This window comes from Suricata suricatta, chromosome 14 (genome assembly GCF_006229205.1).
Source record: "Suricata suricatta isolate VVHF042 chromosome 14, meerkat_22Aug2017_6uvM2_HiC, whole genome shotgun sequence".
Lineage (NCBI taxonomy): Eukaryota > Metazoa > Chordata > Mammalia > Carnivora > Herpestidae > Suricata > Suricata suricatta.
The window spans coordinates 72508072-72531880 of NC_043713.1; the positions used below are offsets into that span (position 1 = coordinate 72508072).

The 23809-nt window shown below is 48.0% G+C and overlaps 2 protein-coding genes across 2 annotated transcripts in view; one reads left to right on the top strand and one right to left on the bottom strand.

Annotated features, from left to right (window-relative positions):
• Window positions 1–2943, top strand: part of SVOP (SV2 related protein) — a 76343-nt gene extending 73400 nt beyond the window's left edge. The window contains exon 16 of the mRNA XM_029922527.1: window positions 1299–2943. Coding sequence (XP_029778387.1) covers window positions 1299–1505 — 207 coding nt within the window. The 3' untranslated portion in view covers window positions 1506–2943. The remainder of the gene's footprint in view (window positions 1–1298) is intronic.
• Window positions 2944–4674: 1731 nt separating this feature from the next.
• Window positions 4675–23752, bottom strand: DAO (D-amino acid oxidase). The gene is made up of 11 exons (XM_029922805.1): window positions 23623–23752; window positions 18923–19125; window positions 16220–16334; window positions 15118–15194; window positions 13508–13573; window positions 11855–11909; window positions 10521–10625; window positions 9563–9645; window positions 7845–7962; window positions 7079–7177; window positions 4675–5870 (listed from the first exon to the last, which is right to left on the bottom strand). The coding sequence occupies exons 2-11, from the start codon at window positions 19114–19116 to the stop codon at window positions 5739–5741; spliced, it is 1044 nt and encodes a 347-aa protein (XP_029778665.1). The 5' UTR covers window positions 19117–19125; window positions 23623–23752; the 3' UTR covers window positions 4675–5738.
• Between the last annotated feature and the right edge of the window lie 57 nt (window positions 23753–23809).

The window sequence follows — 23809 nt, forward strand, 5'->3', positions numbered from 1 at the left end:
TTTTGCAGCCCCTTGTGTGTCTTGAAGCATTTTTTATCTGTTTTTAGGGATCTTACTTTGAAGTCGCTTTGCTTTTTTTAATAGCCTTTTCTCTGTCTTTATCACATTTTTTTTTTTACCAAAGTAAAAGGCTCGCAACCTAAAATTAACCATTTTAAAGTGAACAGTTCAGGGGCACCTGGCTGGCTTCTTTGGAAGAACACGCGACTCTTGATCTCGGGGTCCTGGGTTCAAGCCCCGCATTGGGGGTAGAGATGACTTAAATAAATAAACCCTAAAAAATTAAAGTGAACCAGTCAGTGACATTTAGCGCATTCACAGCACCGTGCCACCACCACCTCTGTCTAGTTCCGAAACATTTTCATCAAATAAAAGTCCATATCCAAAAAATGGAAAAAAGTTCATATTCACTAGGCGATTGCTCCCTTTTTCCCCTCTCTTCCCTAGCCCACCCCCAAGGTGCAGTTTTTTAAGGTTTATTTATTTATTTTGAAAGAGACAAAGAGTGCACAAGCAAGGGAAGGCCAGAAAGAGGGACAGAGAGAATCCTAAGCAGGCTCTGCACTGCCTGCCCAGAGCCTGATATGGGCCTTGAACCCACAGACCATGAGATCATGACCTAAGCCAAAGCTAGACGTCTACACCAACAGAGCCACCCAGGGGCAGCTAAGGTGCTCCCCACATGGAGCTTGAACTCAAGACCCTAAGATTAAGAGTCACGTATTCTACAGACTGAGCAGGCGGGTGCTCCCTGTGCACTATCGGTATGAATTCACCTCTTCTGGATTTTTCACTTAATAGCAATCCGCCACATTTCAGCCCGGTAGCTCTGGTCTGGGTTGTTGTGTTTGGCCATTGAATGTGACTACTCCCTACAAGTCGTCGTGAGGTTTCCTCTCACTGTGAGGTGGATACTGCCCTTCCCCATTTGGCAGATGAGCAACCGAGGCTGAGCTCTGCTGTTAAGCTAGGAAGTCAGCAGAGGTCCTGCTCTGAGAGTGTAGTTTCAAGGAATGCAGAACCTGGAGCCTGACGGGGACTGAGCTCAAATCCCAGCTCCATCCTGAGCAACTGTGAGAACTCGAGTATGCCACTTACTTAACCCTCTACGAGGCTCAGTTTTTCCCTCTGTAAAATGGGAACAAGTGCCTCGCTCTTAGAGCCAACGTGAGGACTCAATGGGGTCATTGCACAGAGTGCTTACAAGAGGGCCTGGGGTCGTCAGTACCTGCCGAATACTTGGTGGCATTTGCGATTCAGAAGGGACATTCTCACTGGCTGGTGTCTCCCTCCCCCAGGTCATGCTGGAATCCTCCGTGTACCTGACGCTGGCAGTTTACAGTGGCTGCTGTCTCCTGGCTGCCCTGGCCTCCTGCTTTTTGCCCATCGAGACCAAAGGCCGTGGACTGCAGGAGTCCAGCCACCGGGAGTGGGGCCAGGAGATGGTCGGCCGAGGGGCGCACGGCACAGGCGTCCCCAGGTCGAACTCTGGCTCTCAGGAGTAGTGGCCGAGGCGAGGCTGAGCTGGTCTTGGAGGCTCTAGAATGCAGGGAGCTGGTGGAGCCCAGGTGGGGCGCCGACCGTCACTGCCGACATCCAGAACTTTCCCGGGAGGACCACCTGGACCAACAGGGTTTTGTGTCGTGACTCTGTCTGCTCATATTCATCGAGATCCACCTGGGGTGGGGAGGCATCTGCTCCAGGGGGGTCTCTGTATGTGTGGGGAGGTGTGTTAACAACCCGAGGACCTGCATGGGAAAACTGCCGCGTTCGGAGTGGCCGGTGTCACCGACAGCCAACCGGGCATCACCCAGTCAGCCGGTTGCAGCCTTGGTGAACAACAACCAACAAATCTCTGTAGATACAGTCCAGGTCCAGAGCCCCTAAGACCTGCCACCCAGGGAGTCAACCCCTGCCACCCACCGACAGAACCTGTTTGGTAGGTTTCTCCTACATCCCCAGCCCCAGGCTTGCTTCTGTGGAATCACAGGTGACCCGGCTGTGGCTTGAACAGCTCTTTCCTGGGTCTGAGAGGTGTCCTCTCAGAAGGGGCCCCTCGGGTTGCCTGCCCACGACCTGACCAGTGGAGACTCTGGCAGATGGACATGCGTTTGAACTTGAGCCGCGTGTCCCCTCCTGACCCCCCTAGAGCTGCTCTCCCTGGCTCCAGGGGATCCACATGTCCAAAGGGACAGCTGGGCTTACCTCTGATGACAACCTCAGAGACCTGTCATCCTCTCCCTACCCCAGGAATTGGGGACTGAGACCAGAGGAGGTGAGGATAAAACCCAAAGCCAAAGCAGGGGGCTCCCCTTTGGAAACAACAAAGGTCATACTGGGGACTTCTTTTCTGACCCCTTCATCAATCAGACTGGTTGGTGATTCTTGGAGAAAGAAAACAGTTAACTCAGGTTTCAGCGCTTTGGAGCTGGAGGGTGGGAAATGGCTACATGGGCAGAAAGTGAAGGGATGCCACATCACCCACTCACTCCCACTGGGACCAAGGAACCAGGACTCCTTCCTTCCTCCCTGGATTCTTCCTCTCTGCTACCAAGGGCTGGCTCGGTCTTCACATAGAGGTAGCTCCTGGGGTTCCAGCCCTAGTTCCCTGCCACCGATGGGGAGAAACGGGAGGGCCCAGATGTGTGACAGGTGTACAATTTCAAAGGAGGAGAAGAGCACGCGGCTGGGTTTGGGGTTGGCCTCGGGAGGAAGGGCCGGCACCACGTCTCAGCAGACAGCACCCACCTCCAGGATTTGGTTTACATGAGCCCTTTCCCCATCATGAAGGCAGGGAAGCCAGAGGAGGAAGCTGCTGGATCCCAACAAAGGCCAGAGAAGACTGACCTTCTGTGTGGAGATGCCTGCTTGAAGCAAACATTTTGAGGAGCCAAATGTGTATGTTCATCTCTTATTAAAACATGTTGGTGATGGACATTGTAAGGGTCCAAGTCTGTCCACGTGTCATGATGTCCTAGTGACAGTTCAGCTTAAGGATCTTGCCAACTTTGTCCATTCAGGGTAATCGCAATGCTTTGGTATGATAATCTTTCCAACATGGTGGACAAGTTGGTGGCCAATGTCATGACTTTGAATCTGTTGGAGACAACACTCTCTTCTGATGGTGTGGAGGTCACAGTGGGCGACTTTGGCAAGCTCAGGTCCTGGGTCAATGGCAAACAAACCCATGGTCCTGAAATACAGACTGCAGCCCTCTCAGCCTGGCAGCCAGAGGGGAGGGAGAGCCTCTCTTCCAGACACCCACATTCCCTTAAACCATGGGTGGCGATGGCTCTAATTATTTCTGATCTGCTGAGCTCTCCTGGGTAACACAGAACTTCTGCTTCTTCTTCCTTCCTTCCTCCCTCCCTCCCCCCCACCACCTTTGTTCCTTCCTTCCTTTCTTTCTTTCCTTTTTCTTTTTCTTTTCTTTTCTTTCTTTCTTTCTTTCTTTCTTTCTTTCTTTCTTTCTTTCTTTCTTTCTTTCTTTCTTTCTTTCTTTCTTTCTTTCTTTCTTTCTTTTTTTTTTTGCCTTCCTGCTGGCCAGAGGCTGCCAGATGTCCCCTCCACTCACCCTCAGATAACCTGGAGGAGCTGGGGGCCAGAGTGGGGAAAGAGTGCCTGGTGGGCAGGGGCATCTTCCAGGCGCTGGGGCGATGAGGCTTGCAGTCCAAGGCTTTCTCTTCCTGAGAAAATGACATCTTAAAACTCTTTGCCTTCTAAATTGTCTGCCCTTAAAAAAACAAATCCGTATTATTGAATGATAGAGAGCTGCTGAAGAAGCTGTCCAAGCTTCGGAAGTACACAAGCCTTCTAGCTGAAGACTTGTGTGTCTAACTTTGAACTATCCATATACTCCTGTTTCCATGAATGGAAATGTCAACCCTTTCTCTTGGTGTTAGGAAAGATTTCAGAAAATGGTAAAAGATGTTCAGCGTAGCTAAGGCTATGTGATTTCTTTCTTTCCCTTATTCTGAGTATTCCTAGAACCCATAAGTGAGATGTGTTGGCAATGGCATAAGAGTATCTTAGGGATGCACTTTGAAATGAATAGGGATATTCATTGTTTCTGACAAATGTTAAGTTCAGAGAGCCTTGAGGGATGAGATCAAGAGTCTCCCCGGGTTACTACTAGTGAACCTCAAAGGTCTGGGATAACCTTGACCCGTAAGCCAAAGTAAAACCAGTGAACAGTAGCTTATCCATTTGAATATCAATTCTTATTTAAACAACAAGCCCAGGGTCAGGCAGTTCTAAGGAAGCTTCAGCAGCTCAATGATGTCATCAAGAACCCAGCCTCTTTTTGTTTTTCTTCTACACCATCCTCTGGCCATTTGACCCTATGAGTGAAAACTTACCATCGCAAGATGGCTGCCAAGGTGCAGAGCATCACATTTTTTTTTTTCCCAAAGGAAATAGAATGAGGCAGGAAGAATCACAAAAAGTTTTCTTTCTAAAAGATCTGAGTCTGAAAGCATGAGTCTTCAGCCAGGGCTGGAGCAGGAAGGGCCTCCTTCTCATAGGATCAAGAGATACCCACATCGTCTTGAACACAAAATTAGGGTTCTGTAAGCGTGAAGGAAGGTGGTGCGGGGGGATGGTTGAGGCGAGCCTTGCCACAGAGTTCTCGTTAAGACTTTTAATTGCAAGGAATAGAAATTGGACCCCGTTTAATTCAAATTAAGAAATACAGCTTTATTGTAAGGCTGGGATCAGTAGTTAATTTCCTAGGGGGGCAGCCAGGGAATGTAAGTGAGGGGAACAGAGATGTAAGGAACAACAGAGAGGGATGGATTATAGCAGAGTGAGAAACATGGGGACCCTCCAGAGAGGCCAGCTATTACTCTAACTGATTTTGTTGTGCAGTGGGATCTCCCAATTTTCAGAACAGGAATCTGGATCTTTACACAAAATCTCCAACTTGTAGTATGTTGGATCAAAACCCTTTAAACAATGTGTGAGCCCATACAATTCATCCATAGGCCAGGTTTCATTGGTACGCCGCCAGTTTGCACCTCTGAGAGATTAGAAAAATCTCAGAAATAAATTGCAGCCTGGTTTCCCAAATGGAATGGGAGCCAGGGAGCCACTGGAGCCCAAGGCAGCCCCTCTGTGGATCCGTGGCTTGTTTCCACCCTTCTCTACAGACCGGCTTCCTTCTGCTTCCTCATGGCTGCTGCCTGTGCCTAAGCATGCACATGGCTTCCATTCACCCTGCCTCAGCTCTGCAAACACATCTGACTCAGCTGTTCAGTGCACAGCTTCCAAATTCTCAGGGGAGGAAGCTGATTGGGCCAGATTCATGTTGGTTCCAGTCTTGTCCAATGAAGTGGGCTCAGGAAGGGGTGGAGTCTAGGGGTGGCTTTGGCTGGAGGCAGGAGGGTACAGACAATCACTGGTATGCCTGGAGCCCACAGCAACATGATGTTAACTCTGAGTCTGTTCATTATCACTGTGTTTTAGATTATGTCATGGCATGTGGTCCGTGTGCAGGGAGTGTCTACCATGTATCTATCAAGCTTGATGCTTCATACTGAGGGTACAAAAAGGAATAAGACATGGTCCTTATCTTCATGCACTCGCAGCGCAGTGGGGGAAACCGGCATAAACAGATCACTGTGATAGTGTGATGTGAGCCCTACTGGAGGGATGCAGAGTGTAAGAGGGGCACACAGAATGCCAATCCTGAAGCCTTACAACATCCTGAGTCTTTGGGGAGGTGGCAGTTACTGGTGTTTTCAGAGGTGAGGTGGTGGCATCCTGAGCAACTTCCTTTCTTCTAGAACTTGCCCAAAGAGCTTGGCTGCCTCCAAGGCACAGCCCCAGTGGATGGTGAGCCCGTAGCCTCCATGGCCATAGTTGTGGATGACCTGGGAAAGGTAAGAGAGAAAGTAGCCTGGTGCATCCTGGGAGACTCGAGGAACTTCCTGCAGAGCTCTGGGCAAAGCCAGAGGGCAGCAGAGGGCCTCTCAGCTCTCGGGAGGGATGGTGGGGCCCCAGGAGCACCAGTAAGGTGACTGGGGAACTGGAGGATCAACATCCTAGGTTCTCTTTTGCTTAGGAGACTGACCTGCTTTAGGCACTCAGCACAGAAAATGCAGAATCATCTAGAACTTGAAGTCAGGGATTCACCTCTCCCAAGCAAATTGTTTGAAGTTCCCTAAATCACCTTTCTTGTGCCCATCTTGCTCCAGAATGCCAAGTCTCCTGTATTAATGGATAGACTCCTACTCCTCTATGGTGGGGCCACCATATGGGTGGCCATATGCTAACTTGTCCTAGGGACAGAAGCAAGACCCCTGGGAACTTTTTTAAAGCTAAACTCAGTGGCAGAGAGGTTGACTCCACATGTGATGCTTTCCTCCATATGTGTGTACACACGCACACAAACACACACACACACACACACACACACACACACACACAAATGTGCACACCACATGTCCGGCATAAGGGAGGAAGTATGACCTGCCCACCTAAGGAGGATTATTTTCCTATGGGGACCCCAGCTACTCAGGTCAGTTTCTTCAGCTCAGGACAACTTCTGCCATCTCAATAAAGCCCAGTTCCTACCCCATAAAAGGGAACGTGAAAGAGGGACCCCAGAGAGATGATGGGGCAGCCACAAAATGGGCGTCTGAAAAATGGTTCTGGAGTCCAATTCAAACCACATTCCAGCCATGCCCGTCACCAGCTGTCTGATTTAGGCAAATGATTCCACTGTTGGATCCCCGATTTCCTCATCTGAAGCATGGGGGAAATAGTTCCTATCCCAAAGAGCGGTAGACGAGATTCAATAAGGTTCATGCCATGGACACAAAACAGACTCAGTTATGTACCCATTTCCCTTCTACTCAACCCCAGGCTTTGACAAACTGAGGCACACTGCCCTCTATGCAACCTTTGGCAGGTCCTTTACCGTCACTGGGCCTCAGTTTCTTATTAGAGGAGGGGATGTCAGCCAGTGTTGTTCTTTCCCCGGGGAAGGCTGTGAGGAGCCAGGTGTCAGGAAGACTGGAAATGCCAGAGCCCCCTTATGGGTAAGGGAGGACCTTGCTTCCTTAGCAGGAGAGCATACCTCTGTGTTTAAAGATGCAAAACGAAGCTGTTCTCTTTCTAGCCGGATCTGGGGGCGGACTGGCCGGAGGCCAGTCAATTCAGCAACAATTTTTGCCTCCTGGAAAGAAAAGGTGTTAGTAATTCATCTCCAGATATTTTTTTCTGCTGCCATTTTTAGATGATAGAGTTAGCTTTTGGAACCTCATTATCATCACCACCACCACCACCACCATCACTTTCATTAAAGCACTACTATCACCACCTTTGTCAGCCACCAACATCATCATTATCACTGTATCATATCACTGCCAGTTCTATCGATGACCCCATCTTCATCCACCGCCACTGCCAGCCACCACCGTGATGGCCACGGTCACCACCTCCTCACCGTCATTACCACCATCCTGAGCATATTCATTACCAGCAACACCGCCACCACTTCCACCCCACCCTCATCAATGTCATGTTTGTCGTTACCACCATCAGGCAAATGTGAAAATTGAGATTTCTACGACAAATATATCTGCTCCTTGTGAAGACAGACTAAGGTGGTTTTAGGGAAGTCCCTACAAAACACAGCAACTCTCAGCCACAGACAGATAGGTGTCATCAGCTCGCAGCAGGACTTCCTTGTACATTATCAAATTCTGGTGTATTCTACAGTCCCTCGTTTGAATAAATGTGCCCAATTATCGCAGTGGGGGGTATCTTCCCATCCTCCAAGGGGTCTTATCATCAAGCCACCCAGACCCTAGTCTAGGTACAAATACCCCTCCCCACCTTACCTTCAGTGTGGGCTCCAATCTGCAGCAGCCTTCCCAGATGGTGTTGTGGTCCTGGGTGTTGTTTAGCTCACTCCAGTTCCCCAGCTGAAAGATGCCTCCAAGAGTCACTGACTGAATCCTAGATAAAAGTGAAGAGAGTAGGGGAGCCTGGGTGGCTCAGTCGATTGAGCATCCGGCTTCAGCTCAGGTCATGATCCTGCAGTTAGTGGGTTCGAGCCCCGTGTCAGGCTCTGTGCTGACAGCTAGCTCAGAGCCTGGAGCCTGTCTTCAGATTCTGTATCTCCCTTTCTCCCTCTCTCCCTCTCTCACTCTCTGACCCTCCCCTGCTCAAGCTCTCTCTCTCTCTCTCTCAAAAATAAATAAAACATTAAAAATTTTTTGAAAAAAAGTGAAGAGAGTCAATGATGAGGGGAAAGGAAGTCTTTGAGATTAACGGGGGCCATCAGCATGCTCACCCTTGCAGCCATCTCTACCTAAGTCCCCTCTACCATCCACAGTGTGATCCCTGCTAACACCATCGTCAACACCACTGCAACTGCCACTGTCATCGCCACCCACCAGCATCTCTACCATCACCATTAATGTCACTGTCAACATCGTCATCTCTTCTAATGCACAACATGGTGTCTATAGTTAGCAATCTTGTATTATACACTTTAAAGTTGCTAAAAGAGTAAGCCATACACATTCTCACTACACACAAAGAAATTGTAATTGTGTGATATGATGGACATGTCAACTGACCTTATTGTGGTCATCATATTGTAATACATGCATATATCAAATCATCATGTACATTGTAAATGTGCACACTATGTCAATTATATCTTAATAAAACTACAAAAATATCATCTCTGTCAACAGTATCTTCACTACGGCCTTCATCGCTACCATGAATAGGTCATCACCATCAACCCCATTTACCATTTCTATCTCCATTATTCATGTCACCATTAATATTGCCATCTCTGCTACACCACTTAACATCACCATGAAGATAAGAGTCTCATGCTGTACGAACTGAGCTAGCCGGGTGCCCGACATCACCATGAAGATAAAACAGCCCCCACTTAACGTTAATGTTGCAATTCACATTAATTAGCATTGCCTTTGAGACTGTCATCTCCACCATACATACACATCATCATGATGGTGTCATCACCATCAGCACCAGATACTGCCTCCACTCCCAATCGCTGCCATCATCATTGACCTCGTCATCAACACCACGCCACCCCCATTAATATGAGCACGTGACCATCCTTGTCCCAGTCACCACCCCCAGGTAATGACTATCAGCAACTATACTATCTCCACTCCCACCATTCCACTGTCAGTGATATTGTCATGCTGTCAACACAGCCACCGTCTTCACTAACGTCATCACCTCTCCCCTCAATATCATCCTTACCTTCAATCCAGATCCCCATTCCCACCAGCACTTTTGTTATTTCCATTCACACTGCTTCCAGGTCACTGCCCTCACACCCACTACCTTTGTCTCCAGTATCACCACTAACTACTGTCATCCAAAAGTTTGTTCAAGATGGAGCCCAATGAAGGCCAAGTCTTGCCTCTGCAGGGATTTAATGGCTCAATTTTTCTTAGAAAACATTGGGAGAAAAAAACCTTCAGGGGCTAAGTAAGAGGCTCATGGTCGGCAGCACTAAAAGACATGAAGGTGTCCCCTCTTCTGCCCCAAGACGTCAGATTCTTACCCTGGGATGATGTACGGGGACTTGTAGATGCCTTTCTCTGGCTCATGGGTGATAATGAAGTGCTTCATCCAGGGGGCATCCACCTGTTGGTTGAGGACAGATAAGTCTCATCAGGGGAGCTGGACAACCGGGCTTCCCTGTCCCCCTCCTCTCTGTGCCCGGATGCTCTGACAAGCGTGGCAGAGCTGATTCCTCAGCCCACTCCTGACCCCTCTGCCCCTCTGCCTCTTGCAGGAAGAGCCACCCCTGCCCCTCTCACCTACATGACCACAGGAAAGCCCCGCACACGGGTACAAATACACATACACGTCAGCGCACCTCAGGAACACATGTACACCCAACATAGGCACACACACACACACACACACACACACACACACACACACGTGCCCACAGATAGGCCCCCTTCATGCATGGGCACACATACACAGTGAGAGGCAGTGTGGAGGACATTTACACACACAGGCTCTTAAACCAGATTGCCTGGGTTCTAATCCCAATTCCGCAACTCACTCCTGTGTGAACTTGTGCCTGTTACTTAATTCCTCCATGCCTCAGTTTCCCCATCTGTAAAATAGCAATGGCAATATGATAGACCCCATCTCAGAGGGTTCTGGTAAGCCTTAAGTTAATAACACTATAAAGCACTCAGGCCTGTACCTTATAACACTTCATAAACGTCTGCTCTTTTTATTATAATACAAGAATATGCAACTCCCACGTACGTGCAAACATATACACACATGCTTTGCTATATTAAGGAAAAAAACGAGGGAATGTTTGGAGGGGTCATGTAGGTCCTTCTTGTTTCTTTAACATGTCAATTGCCTGAAATCTGTGAGGCTCCTCTAACAGATGTCCCCGATGCATCTGCCATCTTTGGAGAGGAAAAACGCAGGCAGCTACAATCTCTCTATGAAGAAACGCAGGAGTTTCCATCCCTCATCTGCACACTCACCTTAATGATCTGTCCCCGGCCTGGCTGCAGCAGGGGGTCTGGTTGCAAGGACCCAGCCCACACCCCGGTGCAGTTGATAATTACATCGGCACCTCCTCTTGCTACCTGGCAGCAATGAACAGAGCAGGTGGGGTGAGAAGTAATGAAGACCCTGACACCCCTTCCCCCTCCCTCCCCCTGCCCTTTACCCTGCAGCCCCCTGCTCCCTGTGGAACAGCAAGGAGGGGGCTCAATGAGAATCCGTGGAACTAATTCCAAATCTCTGCTTTGCCATTTACCCACTATGTGATCTCAGAAATGTTCCATCACCTCCTCAGGACCCAGCCGCCTCCACTATAAAGTAGGGCTGATAATATCTGTTCTTAGGCTGTGTGAGGATCCAGTGTGACCCTGGATGTCTAAGGGCTTGGAAAGGAGTACTGTGGAAGAGGGGAGCCTTCTTGGGACCCCCCAGAAGAAGTCAGATGCAGAGAGAGTTCTCTTCCTCCTTCTGACTTCTTTTTATTTCTTCCTCTTGCCTTATATTCTAAGGCATTTTCAGAAGGCATGTTGAAAGCGTTGGCTCTGTGCACGTATAGGACACTTGACAGCTCAAGGACATAATATCACGGGCACCCAAACCCCCAGCCCCGCCCCAGCGACCCCCTTTATAGGTTTGTTGTGGAACACACACATTGGAAGGCATTGTTGTTATTCAAGAACCAGGCTACACTGGCCTGTGAACTCCTTGGGAATAAGGGCTGTGTCTAAGTCAACCATGTATCCCAAGTGCCCTTTAGGGCTCAATCTGGAGGAGGCACTCACTATATAATGCTAGTAGCTGCATGTACCAAGCACCTTCCATGTACCAAGCGCAATTCCAAGTGCTAGGATCAATGAAGTCATAGAGCAAAGCTCCTGGCACATAGCCAGCACCTGATGAGGATAGCTGTTATTGATGGTGGTGTTACTCTGGAGCTGAGTCAGCTGAGAGCCTTGACTTTGCAGACACATTAACCCTGATTTAGGTAGCAAGCAACCAAGTGTGTGGAACTCAAGAGAGGGGTGCAGCTGTTACCGGTAAGAGGCAGCCAGCGCTCTGGGCCTAAAACCCACTGAGGCTCAGAGGTAGATTAGCCTCTAATGGCCCCCATAATCCTACTGTCCCTTTGTTGCTGCCACCAACTCAAGACAGAATGCCTGAGTCCTTCTGGGATAGAAGAAAGGCTTGAAGACTGGGACAGGCCTCAGGAAGCTCTGGGTGCCCAACAAGGAGGCCCCCAACCCAGCACCAGGAAGCAGAGGCCTCCTCTCATCTCCCTCCCATATCCAGCCCCTTCGGCCCTGCAACTCACCTCCTCAAAAGACTCCACCTTCCGCTGGAAGAATTTCACTCCTCTCTCAGTTAACCTGGGGTGATCAGACACATCAAAAATCCCAGTCCTCGGTTATTTGTCCCATCTCTCCAAGAGGAAGACATGGAGGATGTTTCCCAAAGAAACTTCTGTGGACGTTAGTCCCACAGCATGCTCCTTGAGAAAATGTCTGTGTGGCCAGCTCAGTTCATGAGCACCTTGAGGAACTGGTAATCCATGCACTGTCCCTTGAGAAACCTGAGATGGTCCACGCCCCTCATCAGGCAAATGGAGATGAGAGAAGGCCTTGCTGAAGGTCATACAGTGAGTCAGTGATGGGATGGGGACTTAACCCCAGGCCCGTTAGCTCAAAACTCTTCCTACTATCACCACATTGCTTTGTACCATTAAAGAGAATGAGATGCAGGGTGGAGGCAGGCAGGGTTGGACCAATGCTAAAGGCCCCTTTGTCAGAAGCAGGACATGAGGAGGAAGGTGGGATGAAGACATCCACCCCTCCCTCAAAATGTTCCAGAGGAACAATATCCATCATTATTAGAGATGTAGTAGAAACATCAAAAGAACAGGAAGTAAATCCTATGAAAAGTGAAGCATATGGGGCGCCTGGGTGGCTCAGTCAGTTAAGCATCCAGCTTCAGCTCAGGTCATGATCTCATGGTTCATGGGTTCAAGCCCCACATCAGGCTCTGTGCTGACAGCTAGCTCAGAACCTGGAATCTGCTTCAAATTCTGTTTCTCCCTCTCTCTCTGACTCTCCCCTCCTTGCGCTGTCTCTCTCTATCTCTCAAAAATAAATTAAAAACATTAAAAAAAATTTTTAAGTGAAGCATAACTTCAGGACTATTTTATCTACATAATTTCCTCAAGATAGGAAAAGTGGGAGCTTACTGTCTAGGAAGAGGCAAGACAGCAGTCATAGGTATTCTAAGGTTAGGAGCAATAACTATGTTTTTTATTGCTTTTCAGTTATTTCCAAACCTGTCTGATAATTAGAATCACACAAATCTCTAAGCTCCACTCCAGAGGATCTGATTCAATAGATATAAAGTGGGATCCTGAAATCTATATTTTTTCAAACTCCCCAAGTCATTGGATAAATGCTCCCATTAAGATTTTTAAAAATCTTAATATAATAGTAATATATAGGAAATATGGAATCTTCCTTAAGATGACTATAAATATAAATATGCCTCTCAAAGCTAGTGTTTGCTAATTTATAACACTACAAGATTCCTTTTAACATCAGGAACATTAGTTAACATTGTTCCGGAGGTACTGGCCACAGCAATTAGACAAGAAAAAAAATGAGGTATAAAAATAAAAGGCAACTTATGTTTTACAGATATGTAAATATGTCTGGAAAACTTCAGAGAATCCATTAAAACTCTAACACAAACATTATGTATTTTGATAAGATCAATAATAAATATCACACGTAAAGAGCTGCCCAACCAGGTGTGGGAACTATGGTTTTAGTGCATAGAAGTGAGCAGAACCATTACTCCCACCAAGTCTAAGAGTTTTCTTTAACATTTGGGGTTGGTCAATACAAAGACAAATCCCATGAACAATTGTCTACCACACCCTGGTCCCTGTAAGGCGCTTTCCTAAAACTAAAGTAGACATTCTCACCTTTCCGTCAGCCACTGTAGATACCTGCTCCCTTCCACAATCAGGCTTGTGTTGAACCAGCCATAGCTAGAGTCACAGTAGGCAAGAGTGGGAATAAAAAGACAGAATCAGAGCTATATTAGAAGGCTTTCAAATGGCGGTGGGAGCAGTCTTTTTTTTTTTTTTTTTTTGCGGGTGAGGGGCAGCGGGGAAGGGTAGAGCCAGGACCACTGAGTGAAGTTCAACTAGGGACTGGTTTTCAGTGCAAGGAATATTTTTGTATCAGAAAATCCACCCCATGGGTGTGCTATTTCAAAGGTGCACATACACCCCAATATTTATAGCAGCACTGTCAACAATAGCCAAAGTATGCAAAGAGCCCAAATGTCCATTGACAGATGACTAGATAAAGAAGAGATGGTATACATACATGTATATGTATATGTATAGTGGAGTATTATATATACATATATTATATATATCGATATGTGGTGGATACATGCAGATAAAGAATGAAATCTTGCCATTTGCAACAACGTGGATGAAACTAGAGTGTATTATGCTAAGTGAAATTAGTCCGAAAAAGACAAATACCATATGACTTCACTTATATGTGAAATTTAAAATACAAAACAGATGAACATGAGGAAAGGGAAGCAAAAATAATATAAAAATAGGGAGGGGACAAAACATAAGAGACTCTTAAATATAGATAAATAGCGCACTGCTGGAGGGGTTATGGGTGGGGGGATGGGCTGAATGGGCAAGGGGCATTTAGGAAGACTCTTGTTGGGGTGAGCACCGGGTGTTATACGGAGGGAGCCAATCACTGGATTCTACTCCTGAAATCATTATTGTGCTGTATGCTAACTATCTTGGGTATAAATTAAAAAAAAAAAAACAGGGGCACCTGGGTGGCTCAGTCAGTTAGGTGTCCAACTTCAGCTCAGATCATGATCTCACAGTTCATGGTTTTGAGCCCCGTGTAAGGCTCTGTGCTGACAGCTCTGAGCCTGGAGCCTATTTTGGATTTTGTCTCTCCCTTTCTCTCTGCCCCTCCTCTGCTCATGCTCTGTCTCCTTCTCTCAAAACACACACACACACACACACACACACACACACACACACGCACGCACAATAAATAAATAAAAAGGTTTTTTTTAATCCATCCCTGACACTGGAGTGTGCAAGTGGAGATTGGACATGCCTTTTTAGAGGGGATTCAGGCATGAGGTGGGGTGAGGGGAGGACCAAAGAGACATCAAACTACAAGGAAAAGAATAGAGGTGTTCCAGACTGAGTTGGAATCCCATTTTGGTCACTTGGCTGTGTGACCTTGGGAAGTCAGACTCTCTGAAGCTCAGTTTCCTCATCTACAAAAGAGGGCAGCATATGAAACTTCTGGGCTTCAGTTCTGTGACCCCATAGCCCCCACCGCCCTAGCTCCAGGCCCCTTTTTGGCGGGTGGGTAGCTTCTCCAACAGACTGGACAGAGCACAGGAGTCTAAGTTACCAGTGGCTCTTGACTTAGGATGGAACAGGAAACTCGTGTCTCCATCTTCGGCTGCCTTCTGGACAGATCTGCCCGAACTGCGGGAACTTAGCCACTTTGCCCATGACAACAACCTCACCTGTAATCAGGAAACATGCCCAGGTCTCTGGAAGTCAGCGTCCGAAATCCCAGAACTGTGTTCTTCCAGTAAGGATCCTGCCAAGAAAGGAGAGGAGCGGATGTCACTAAAAGCGGTAACAAAGCTTAAACAATGTGTACTGCGTGTAAGATGCTATTCCAAGCATTTTCCTTATGCCACTCCATTTAATATCCCCAACAATCCACTGAGGCAGATACTATTCTTAGCTCCATCTCCACAGAGGGGCCAGTTGAGGCTTAAGGAGGTTAAGTAACTTGTCTGAAGTCACGCAGCTAATAAAGGATGGGGCTGAGATTTGAGCCAATACAGTTTGCATTCCGAGTCCATGGCCTTAACCACGACGCTATACAGAGGAAAGGTGAGACCAAGGCTGAGGGCAAGTGATAGAGTAAGAGTCAGAAATAAGAGAGAAAAAGACCCCTCTCTGTCTTCCCTGCCCTGGGAGCAGCTCTCCTGCCATAGCCCCTCATCCCCTGAAAATGGAGCCTTCTTAGCACACTGAGCACCACAGGGGTCACAGATGGCCTGGGTTCAAGTCCCAGTTCTGCCATTTAGTTTCTCTGACTTTGAGCAAGTTACATCATTCCTCTGAGCCTCTATTTTCTCATCTGTGAAAAGGAACCAATGATAGTGCTTGCTTACTTACTGGTTATAATGAGAATTAAACTAGTCACTAGTTGTAACCCAGTTGGGACAGGGCCTGGTGCGCAATAAGCACTTCAGTGGTTTGTTCCACGCTGAGTGTTTTAGTCAACTGTGGCGAAAAGCCCTGGGACCTCCAGGGACCCAGGAAACCTTGCGGCTGCAACATGAAATCATTACCGCTATAAAACACGTCTGGATTTGGCTCAACCAGAGACTAGTTCCTCTGGTCCATCAGAACATTCTTTGGTCTCTGCCAATCTAAAGTAAAATTGGAACCCACAATGCTTTGGAAGCAAAAATAGAAGTTAAAGTAAACCCGATTTGAATGCAAGAGTCGGTCCCCCTACAAGGTTCAAAGTAGCTCCCTGAATCGGCCTCCCAGCCCTGGTCTGTGATCAAGGCTCTGCCCCACCACGGTCAAGGACCCCTCACTCACCGGAATAGGCTCATGGAAGAGGTTGTAGCCTGAGACCAGGGCCAGGCCCATGTTTGCAGCGTTGGGAGAGTGGACACGGCTCAGGAGATGGTCAAAGGTCTGCCGGTTCCAATCCCTGAAAGGATCCCCCCAGAGTCTTGGTCACCTAATACCCCGAGCTGGACAAGAAAACTCTGAGGGTTGGCTTGTGTGGGGTTATGAGCAAGCTGGTGGGGATATGTTCAAATCCAGAAACCTACCACCTTCACTCCTGCAGGGTTCCAAATGCCTGTGGGGTCTTCCACACCCCCAGACTTTCTAGTATTTCCCCATTTGTAGGAAAGAGAAGAAAGGAAACATTTGGGGCCCACCTTGGGCCTGGGACCATGTAGCTGCGAGTTTAAAAAAAGGCTTTGGGGCACTCAGGTAGCTCAGTCGGTTCAGCGTCCAACTCTTGATTTGGGCTCAGGCCATGATCTCGCAGTTCCTGGGTTCAAGCCCTGCGTTGGGCTCTGTGCCGGTGGTGTGGAGCTTGCCTGGAATTCTGTCTCCCTCTCTCTCTGCTCCTCCCCTGCTCTCTCTCTCTAACTCTCTCTCCAAATAAAGAAATAAACATTTAAATGATAATAATAAATGAAGGTTTTGACTTGCTTGAGACCTCTGAGCCCCACAGTTCAGGCTCACTCTGAGCACCTGCCACATAAATGCCAACAGTAGACTGTGGCGTGCGGCTTCCTTCTCTTCCTCCTGGGCACGGAACCCAGCTACATCTCCGGGACTCCCGTGCCTCCGGGTGTGGCTGTGTGACTGTGTTCTGGCCGACGGACCCTGAAGACTTCCCACATGGTCCTCACGCTATGCAGAGCATTTCGATCTCAGAAGGCACAGTGGTCACGTCAGAAGCCACAGAGAAGGACAGCAGAGCTATGAGGTGCAAGGAGCCTGGGCCCCTGAATTGTCACCTGTTGATCAGGAACATTGGTTTTGGAATTTATCGGAGAATGTAACTTCTGCCTGAGTTGTTACACACTTGTGGATTTCTGAAGCAGTTTACAGTTCCTCAACAGACATAATAACCTTTGCAACTTCTGTGTTAAGCCTGAGCGTTCATCCACCCACTTAAAAGCGTTCCTGAACCAGAGGTTCCTCGAAAAGTTAAAAACAGAATTACCCAGGGGCTCCTGGGGGGCTCAATCAGTTGTGGGGCTGACTGTGGCTCAAGTCATGATCTCACAGCCTGTGAGTTCGAGCCCCATATCAGGCTCTGTGCTGACAGCTCAGAGCCTGGAGCCTGCTTCGGATTCTGTGTCTCCCTCTCTCTCTGCTTCTCTCCTGCTCACACTCTGTCTGTCTGTCTCTCTCTCAAAAATAAATAAACATTAAAAAAATTGAATTACCCTATCATCCAGTAATCACACTACTGGATATTTACCCAAAGAATACAAAAACACTAATTCAAATGGATGGATGCATCTCGATGTGTCTAACAGCATTATTTACAATAGCCAAGAAATGGGAGCAGTCCCAGTGTCCATCAGTTGATGAATGGATAAAGAAGACGTGGTCTATGTATACAATGGAATACTACTCAGCTGTAAAAAAGAACAAAATCTTGCCCTTTGCAACAACATGGATGGAGCTACAGAGTATAATGCTAAGTGAAATACATCAAAGAAAGACAAATTATATGATTCCACTCATATGTGGAATTTAAGAAACAAGTGACCAAAGAGGGAAAAAAGAGAGAAAGAGAAACCAAAAAGCAGACTCCTAACTGTTTAGAACACATTGATGGTTACCAGACAAGAGGGGCAGGGGCGGAATCGGTGTTAGGGGTTAAGGGGGCACTCATGACAAGCACCACATGTACGGAAGTGTTGAATCGCTATATCGCTATATTGTACACCTGAAACTAATGTAACAATGTATGTCAACTAGCTGAAATTAAAAGAAAAATTTCAGGGGCGCCGGGTGGCTCAGTTGGTTAAGCCTCCGGCTTCGGCTCAGGTCATGATCTCACGTTCATGGGTTCGAGCCCCACATCGGGCTCTGTGCTGACAGCTTGGAGTCTGGAGCCTGCTTCGGATTCTGTGTCTCTCTCTTTCTCTGCCCTCTCCTGCTCAAACTATTTCTGCGTCTCAAACATAAATAAATGTTAAAAAAATTTTTTAATGTTAAAATAAAAACTTCAAAAAAAAGAAACTGTTAAATAAAAATGATTAATAACTGTCACAATGGGCAAATTCGGGGGAAAGAGATCTATAAACTATTAAATACAGCTAAGAGACTATTAAAGATAGCAATTAGAATAAGTTCAAAAGAATTGAAAGATCTTTTTATGAATTGATATTGAATAAAATATGCCTCTGAGGGCAAAATTGTTCTGTACAGCACTCAGTATCAAAACTGTTAGTGAATTTTGTCCTTCTTTATCATTATTGCTGGGATTTGAAGGCTCTGTTTTCTGTTAGCCACTGGGGAAATCAGATGAAAATGATCTTTAAATAAACAATTAGAAGCGAGAGGGGAAAAAAACCTCAAAGTCTTCTTGATCACATGTATTATATGAGGAATGGGGGAAAGCCTCCATTTGGCACATAGTAGGGCTTACTACTATGCTCCTTGACAAGGAGCTTGTGCTTGGAATCGGAAACCCAGAGAGGGAATCTCCCCTCTTCAAACTCCGCCCCTCCAGTCCCCAGGCTCGCTGGGACCCTCACTCACGCCTCCTGCGGGTTTTTGGGGTCCGAGAGGTAGGGCTGGCAGAGGCCGGCCGCCACGTCAGTGTTGGTGAGCGGGGTGAAGCGATCTGCATAGACCCTCATGTCCAGGGACGGCAGGACTGAATGGTAGCGCTCGTGGATGCAGAGGGCGCTGGACAGCCCGATGACGCCCGCTCCGATCACCACCACACGCATGGTGCTGGCCTGCAGGAAGGAAGGGTTGAAGGGTGCCGTCACCACCGCCACTCCTACCCCCACCCACTGAACCGCCAAGCCCCTTCTATACCTGACCCTCTTGACGACCCTCCCACACACACACAAATTGAAACATGGAGAGGCCGAGCAACTTGTCCAAGGTCACAACCGCTGGTAAGGGATGCAGCCCTGGCTGGGGAGTCTCCCCGAATCCCCCACCCCAGCCTGGGAACACCGGGACTCCAGCGATTAGGACAATGAGCTCTAGGTTCAAGTCTCGTACCTCAACTCTGCCACCTACTGGCCATTGACCATACAAGCGAGACTTCAACTTCTGATAAACGGGAAAAATAACTCCTACCTTGGACAATAGACGGGAGATTTGACAAGATGGCCAGTGTGAAACACTGACCCTTAACACAGGGTCAGGTGCAAAAGAAGTCGTTTACTGACATTTGTGGAACACCTACTGTGTGCCAGCCCCAGTACTGAATACTTCCCATGAATCGTTTCTTCTAAGTCTCCCCACATTCTTCAGAGTCAGGGCCTCATTGGACAGATGAGGAAAGGAGGCTCAGAGAGGTGCAGTAAGTTACACAGTCAGTAAGTGGTGCTGTTGGGATTTCATTTGAATCCAAGTAAAGGCAACATACACTTCTGGCATGCCTGCTGGGCACTGAGCTGGCAGCTAGTGGCTATAATGTCTGGCTTTAGAACTCAGATCTTACAGCACACACTCAGTCAGGGCCGGTCTTGGGGACTGGGCACGCTGGGTCCTCAGAAGTTTAAAAGACCCAGCAGCTTTTGACCTTGAAGCTGCTTGGGCCCAGCACAGCAGGGAAATATTCTGCCTGCTCCTGCTGAGGCAGAACAAGGAGACTTTTTGTGCCCGGAAGGACCAAGTTCAACTTTCCCTCCTCTACACTCACAGCCCTCCTCCTTCGGACCCAGCCTCCTGGCAACCCCGTGGCCCTGGTCCGAAGGACATTCTCAATATGGCCTAGTTTTGTAAAAGGGGGAAACGGCTCCAGCCCACAAGAACTGGACTCCTTTGGGGTTTCAGCAGCCAAGTTGGAGATAAAACCACAAAACGGAAAGTCATTGTTCCTTTGGGCCGGTCCCCTTCCGGCTGTGAGGCTTGGTTGCGGGGCAGACCCTTTTGGGGATTCCTATTCCTCCCGTCCCTCCTGTCAGTACTTAGCCTCGGGAGATTCAATCTCCTCTTCTATAAAATGAGAGTACCCTGACCTCACCGGGTCATCCTGAAGATTAAACCACTAGCTTGGTGGAAGTTTCTAGTAAGGTGCCTGGCACAGAGTAGGCCCTCAATACGTAGTGACCTCCTTCCGTCCCCCAGAGCCTTAAAAACAACAGAAAGAACACTGGCAGAAGGAGAAGAGGAAGAAGGAAGGATCAGATCTGGCTTTAGTTCTGACTCTCTGTGTGGCCTTGGCCAAGTTACTTCCCCTCTCTGGGCCTTCTGACTCTCTCTGCATAACCCTGGAGAGCTGACCGGTTTTGTGCAGTAACACTAAGAAGGCACAGCGCAGCGAGGCAGCAGGAGGAGCCCAGGCTGGGGGGTAGACGTACCTGGGCTCCCAGGCTGGCTCTGGCACACACCAGCTGTGTGGCCGTGGGCAAGGCGCTTAACTTGACTGACGGAGGGTGATCAACCTCCCCCGTTTCCCAGGATTGAGGGTATTCCCAGGATGTGGGCTTTGAGTGCTAAAACTAGGAGAGTCCTGGGCCAGACCAGAAGGAGTCGGTCATCCTGACTTCAGCCTCTGTTTCTTCGTCTGTAAACTGTTCAGGGTTAACAAAGCTTCCTGCCTGTGGTCTTCCCACCAGAATATTAGCTCCGGGAGGGCAGGGACTTTTATCTACTGCTCTACCCCCAGGGCCGAGAAGAGTGCCTGGCCTATAGCAAGGACTCATGAAGGAAGGAAAAAAGAAGGAAGGAAGGAAAGGAAAGGAGGGAGAGAGGGAGGATAGAAGGAAGTTCTTATGAGGATCAAAAAAGAAAATCCTGGTTAAGTGTTGAGGAACTTATAAATGACAGCAGCGACTGTCACCCAGTTTACATTTAAGGGAGTTGAGGCCAGAGAGAGTAAGGTAAGTTATTTGAGATCAAAACAAGAGTTGGAGGAAAGGTGGGGTGTGAACGCAGCTCTGCCTTTTCCAGGGTCTAATTCTTTTTCCCCCATCATCTTGTCACCTAGAAAACCAGCAAAGGACAGAGAAAAAGAGGAGCTCCTCATATAATAGAAGTGATAAAGCATGAGAAGGAGCGTGTGGAAATGCCCCAGAGAAAGAGGCTTTGGACCAAAGCAGAGCTGGGCTACTGTATGTCTCCAATAACCAGGCTGCTGAGGAGGTATGTCAAAGCCTCTGGTTAGGAGCAGGGGCACATGCCCCAGAGAAGAACATGAAGGGGCAGCTGGAGGGCTCAGTCACAAATTCTGAGTTCAAGCCCTGCATGGCGCCCTGGGCTGACAGCTCAGAGCCTGGAGTCTGCTTTGGATTCTGTGGATTCTGTGATTCCTTCGGCAGCTCAGTTGGTAGCGCGGAGGACTGTTAGTGGATTCTGTGTCTCCCTCTCTCTTTCTGCCCCTCCCCCACTCACGCTCTGTCTCTCAAAAATAAATAAACATGAAAAAATGAAAGAAAAATAAAAGCATGAAGGAGGCCCAGAGCTATGTCTAGAACCAGAAGGCCAAGATAAAGAGGGACAAGTAACAATGTTGACCTCAGTTTCTCCAGAGTGTAAATTTCTAAAGATGAGTGAGACACTGTTATACAGATGGGGAAACTGAGGCCCAGAAAAAGAGGGACTCAACCAAAATGACACACCTGTGCTAAAAAGGTTTGTGGGGTCTTGGGGTGAAAAAAAAAACTTCCATGAAAGGCAAGAATAGCTCGAGTTAGGAAAAGAACTGGCACTATAGAGATCACATGACATGTGACAGTGACAGTGCTAAGAACTTCACACACTTTATCGAATTTTGGCTCCTAACAACCCTCAGGGTTATCATTATGCCCGTTTTACAGATGAAGCCAGTGAGAGGCTGGGATACCCAGCTGGTGAGAAGCCAAGCCCAGCACAGCCTGACTCACACAAGTCCGTGTCCTTGAACACTATGCAAATGACACTATTTAGGAAATCTGAGGGCTATGCAGTGTGAAAACAAACAGCCAATATCCCAAAGTCCAGCGCTGAAAAAAAAACACATGAAATAAAGTGTGTGTAGGAATTTTTAGTGTGTTGCTGGTAGGCATAGAATTGAAAAGGAAAATTTTGTTTCCTAAGCCAATCATCTTGAACTACGAGAATCCAATCTGATGTTGATTACGTGTGTGTGTGTGTGCATGTGTGTGCGTTAAAGTGCAATGTAAATGCATGAGGTTTCTTTTTAGAAGCGGGAGCTAGACTGTAGGATTGGACAGACCCAGCCTTAGGTAAAATCAATAATGCATGTGGATAATGAACTTGTAGACTCACGTGCACACGGCTTGATTACTAAGTCAACCATTTTCTCGCTGTTGCCGCCGTTTCTATGAGGGCTGCCGTTCCCCAGGGTCATGTGCCACGACTCCAACCAAGCAAGCTCAGAGAGTGCATCCAGGAAGACGCTGAGGTTCTCACGTCCACCTGTGTGTGTGTGTGTGTGTGTGTGTGTGTGTGTGTGTGTGTGTAATTATAATGTCTCCATAGCATGCGGTAGGAAGGGAATTTGGGGTGTCCGCCACTCACCACACACATGTAGTCGTCTCGACTGCCCTGGGAGGTTCTGCAGACTGGGGACTGAGGTTCAGGGAGAGGAAGTCACTCTGCCCAAGTCACACAGACAGTGTGGCACAGCGCTGGGGTCTGGCCCCCGTTCCCGCTGAGTTTTCTAAACTATGACTGTTGGGCAGCAGGCGGGAAGTGGGCAGCTGATGCTTCCTGCTTGCTTTTCAGGCTCAATATGTGCTTGCTTATAACCCTCCTTGTCCCTAGAAAGGAATTTGGGCCAGCTTGTGCCTTTGATTGCTATTCGCATGTAAAAAAAAAAAAAAAAAGGAAAGCCTTCTAAAAGAAATCAATAAGTCACAGGCAAGGTATTTGAATAAACATAATCAGGCTGTGCCTTGCGGCTACTTCTTATGAAGTTGACATTTTCACTTTTGATCTTGAAAATGGAACAGATTCTATAAATGCTTGATGACCAGGCTATCAGCTCCCTGCCCCCAAATAATAATTATCATTTACTGAGTACTTGCTGTGTGCCCACTTCTGTGCTAAGTACTTTCTGTTCATCACCCCTTTCGATACTCAGATTAACCCTGTAAGAGGTGATTATGATCCCTGTCTTCCAGATGAGGGAAAGGAGGTCTGGAGAGGTGGAGGCACCTGCCTGAGCTCCTGCAGGGCTCCAGCCCTGTTCCCCACCTTGGGCTCTAATGTGGAGCCTTCTCCTTAACGCCCCGAGGACCTGGAATCCTGGCATGCGGGTACCCCCCCCTTACCTGGATCGCCAAACTTCTGAAGAAAAGAGACAGCTGCTGGGGGCGCAGGATCTATCTCCTGAGAGAAGTCTCCTGATTCTGAGGCGTCCTGTCCTCAGCCCTCGGCCGGCCAACTGAGACTGAAGCTCAGGGTCAAAGTCTGGACTTGCGGACAGGACACAGCGAGGGGTAGGGCTTGGCACTGTTG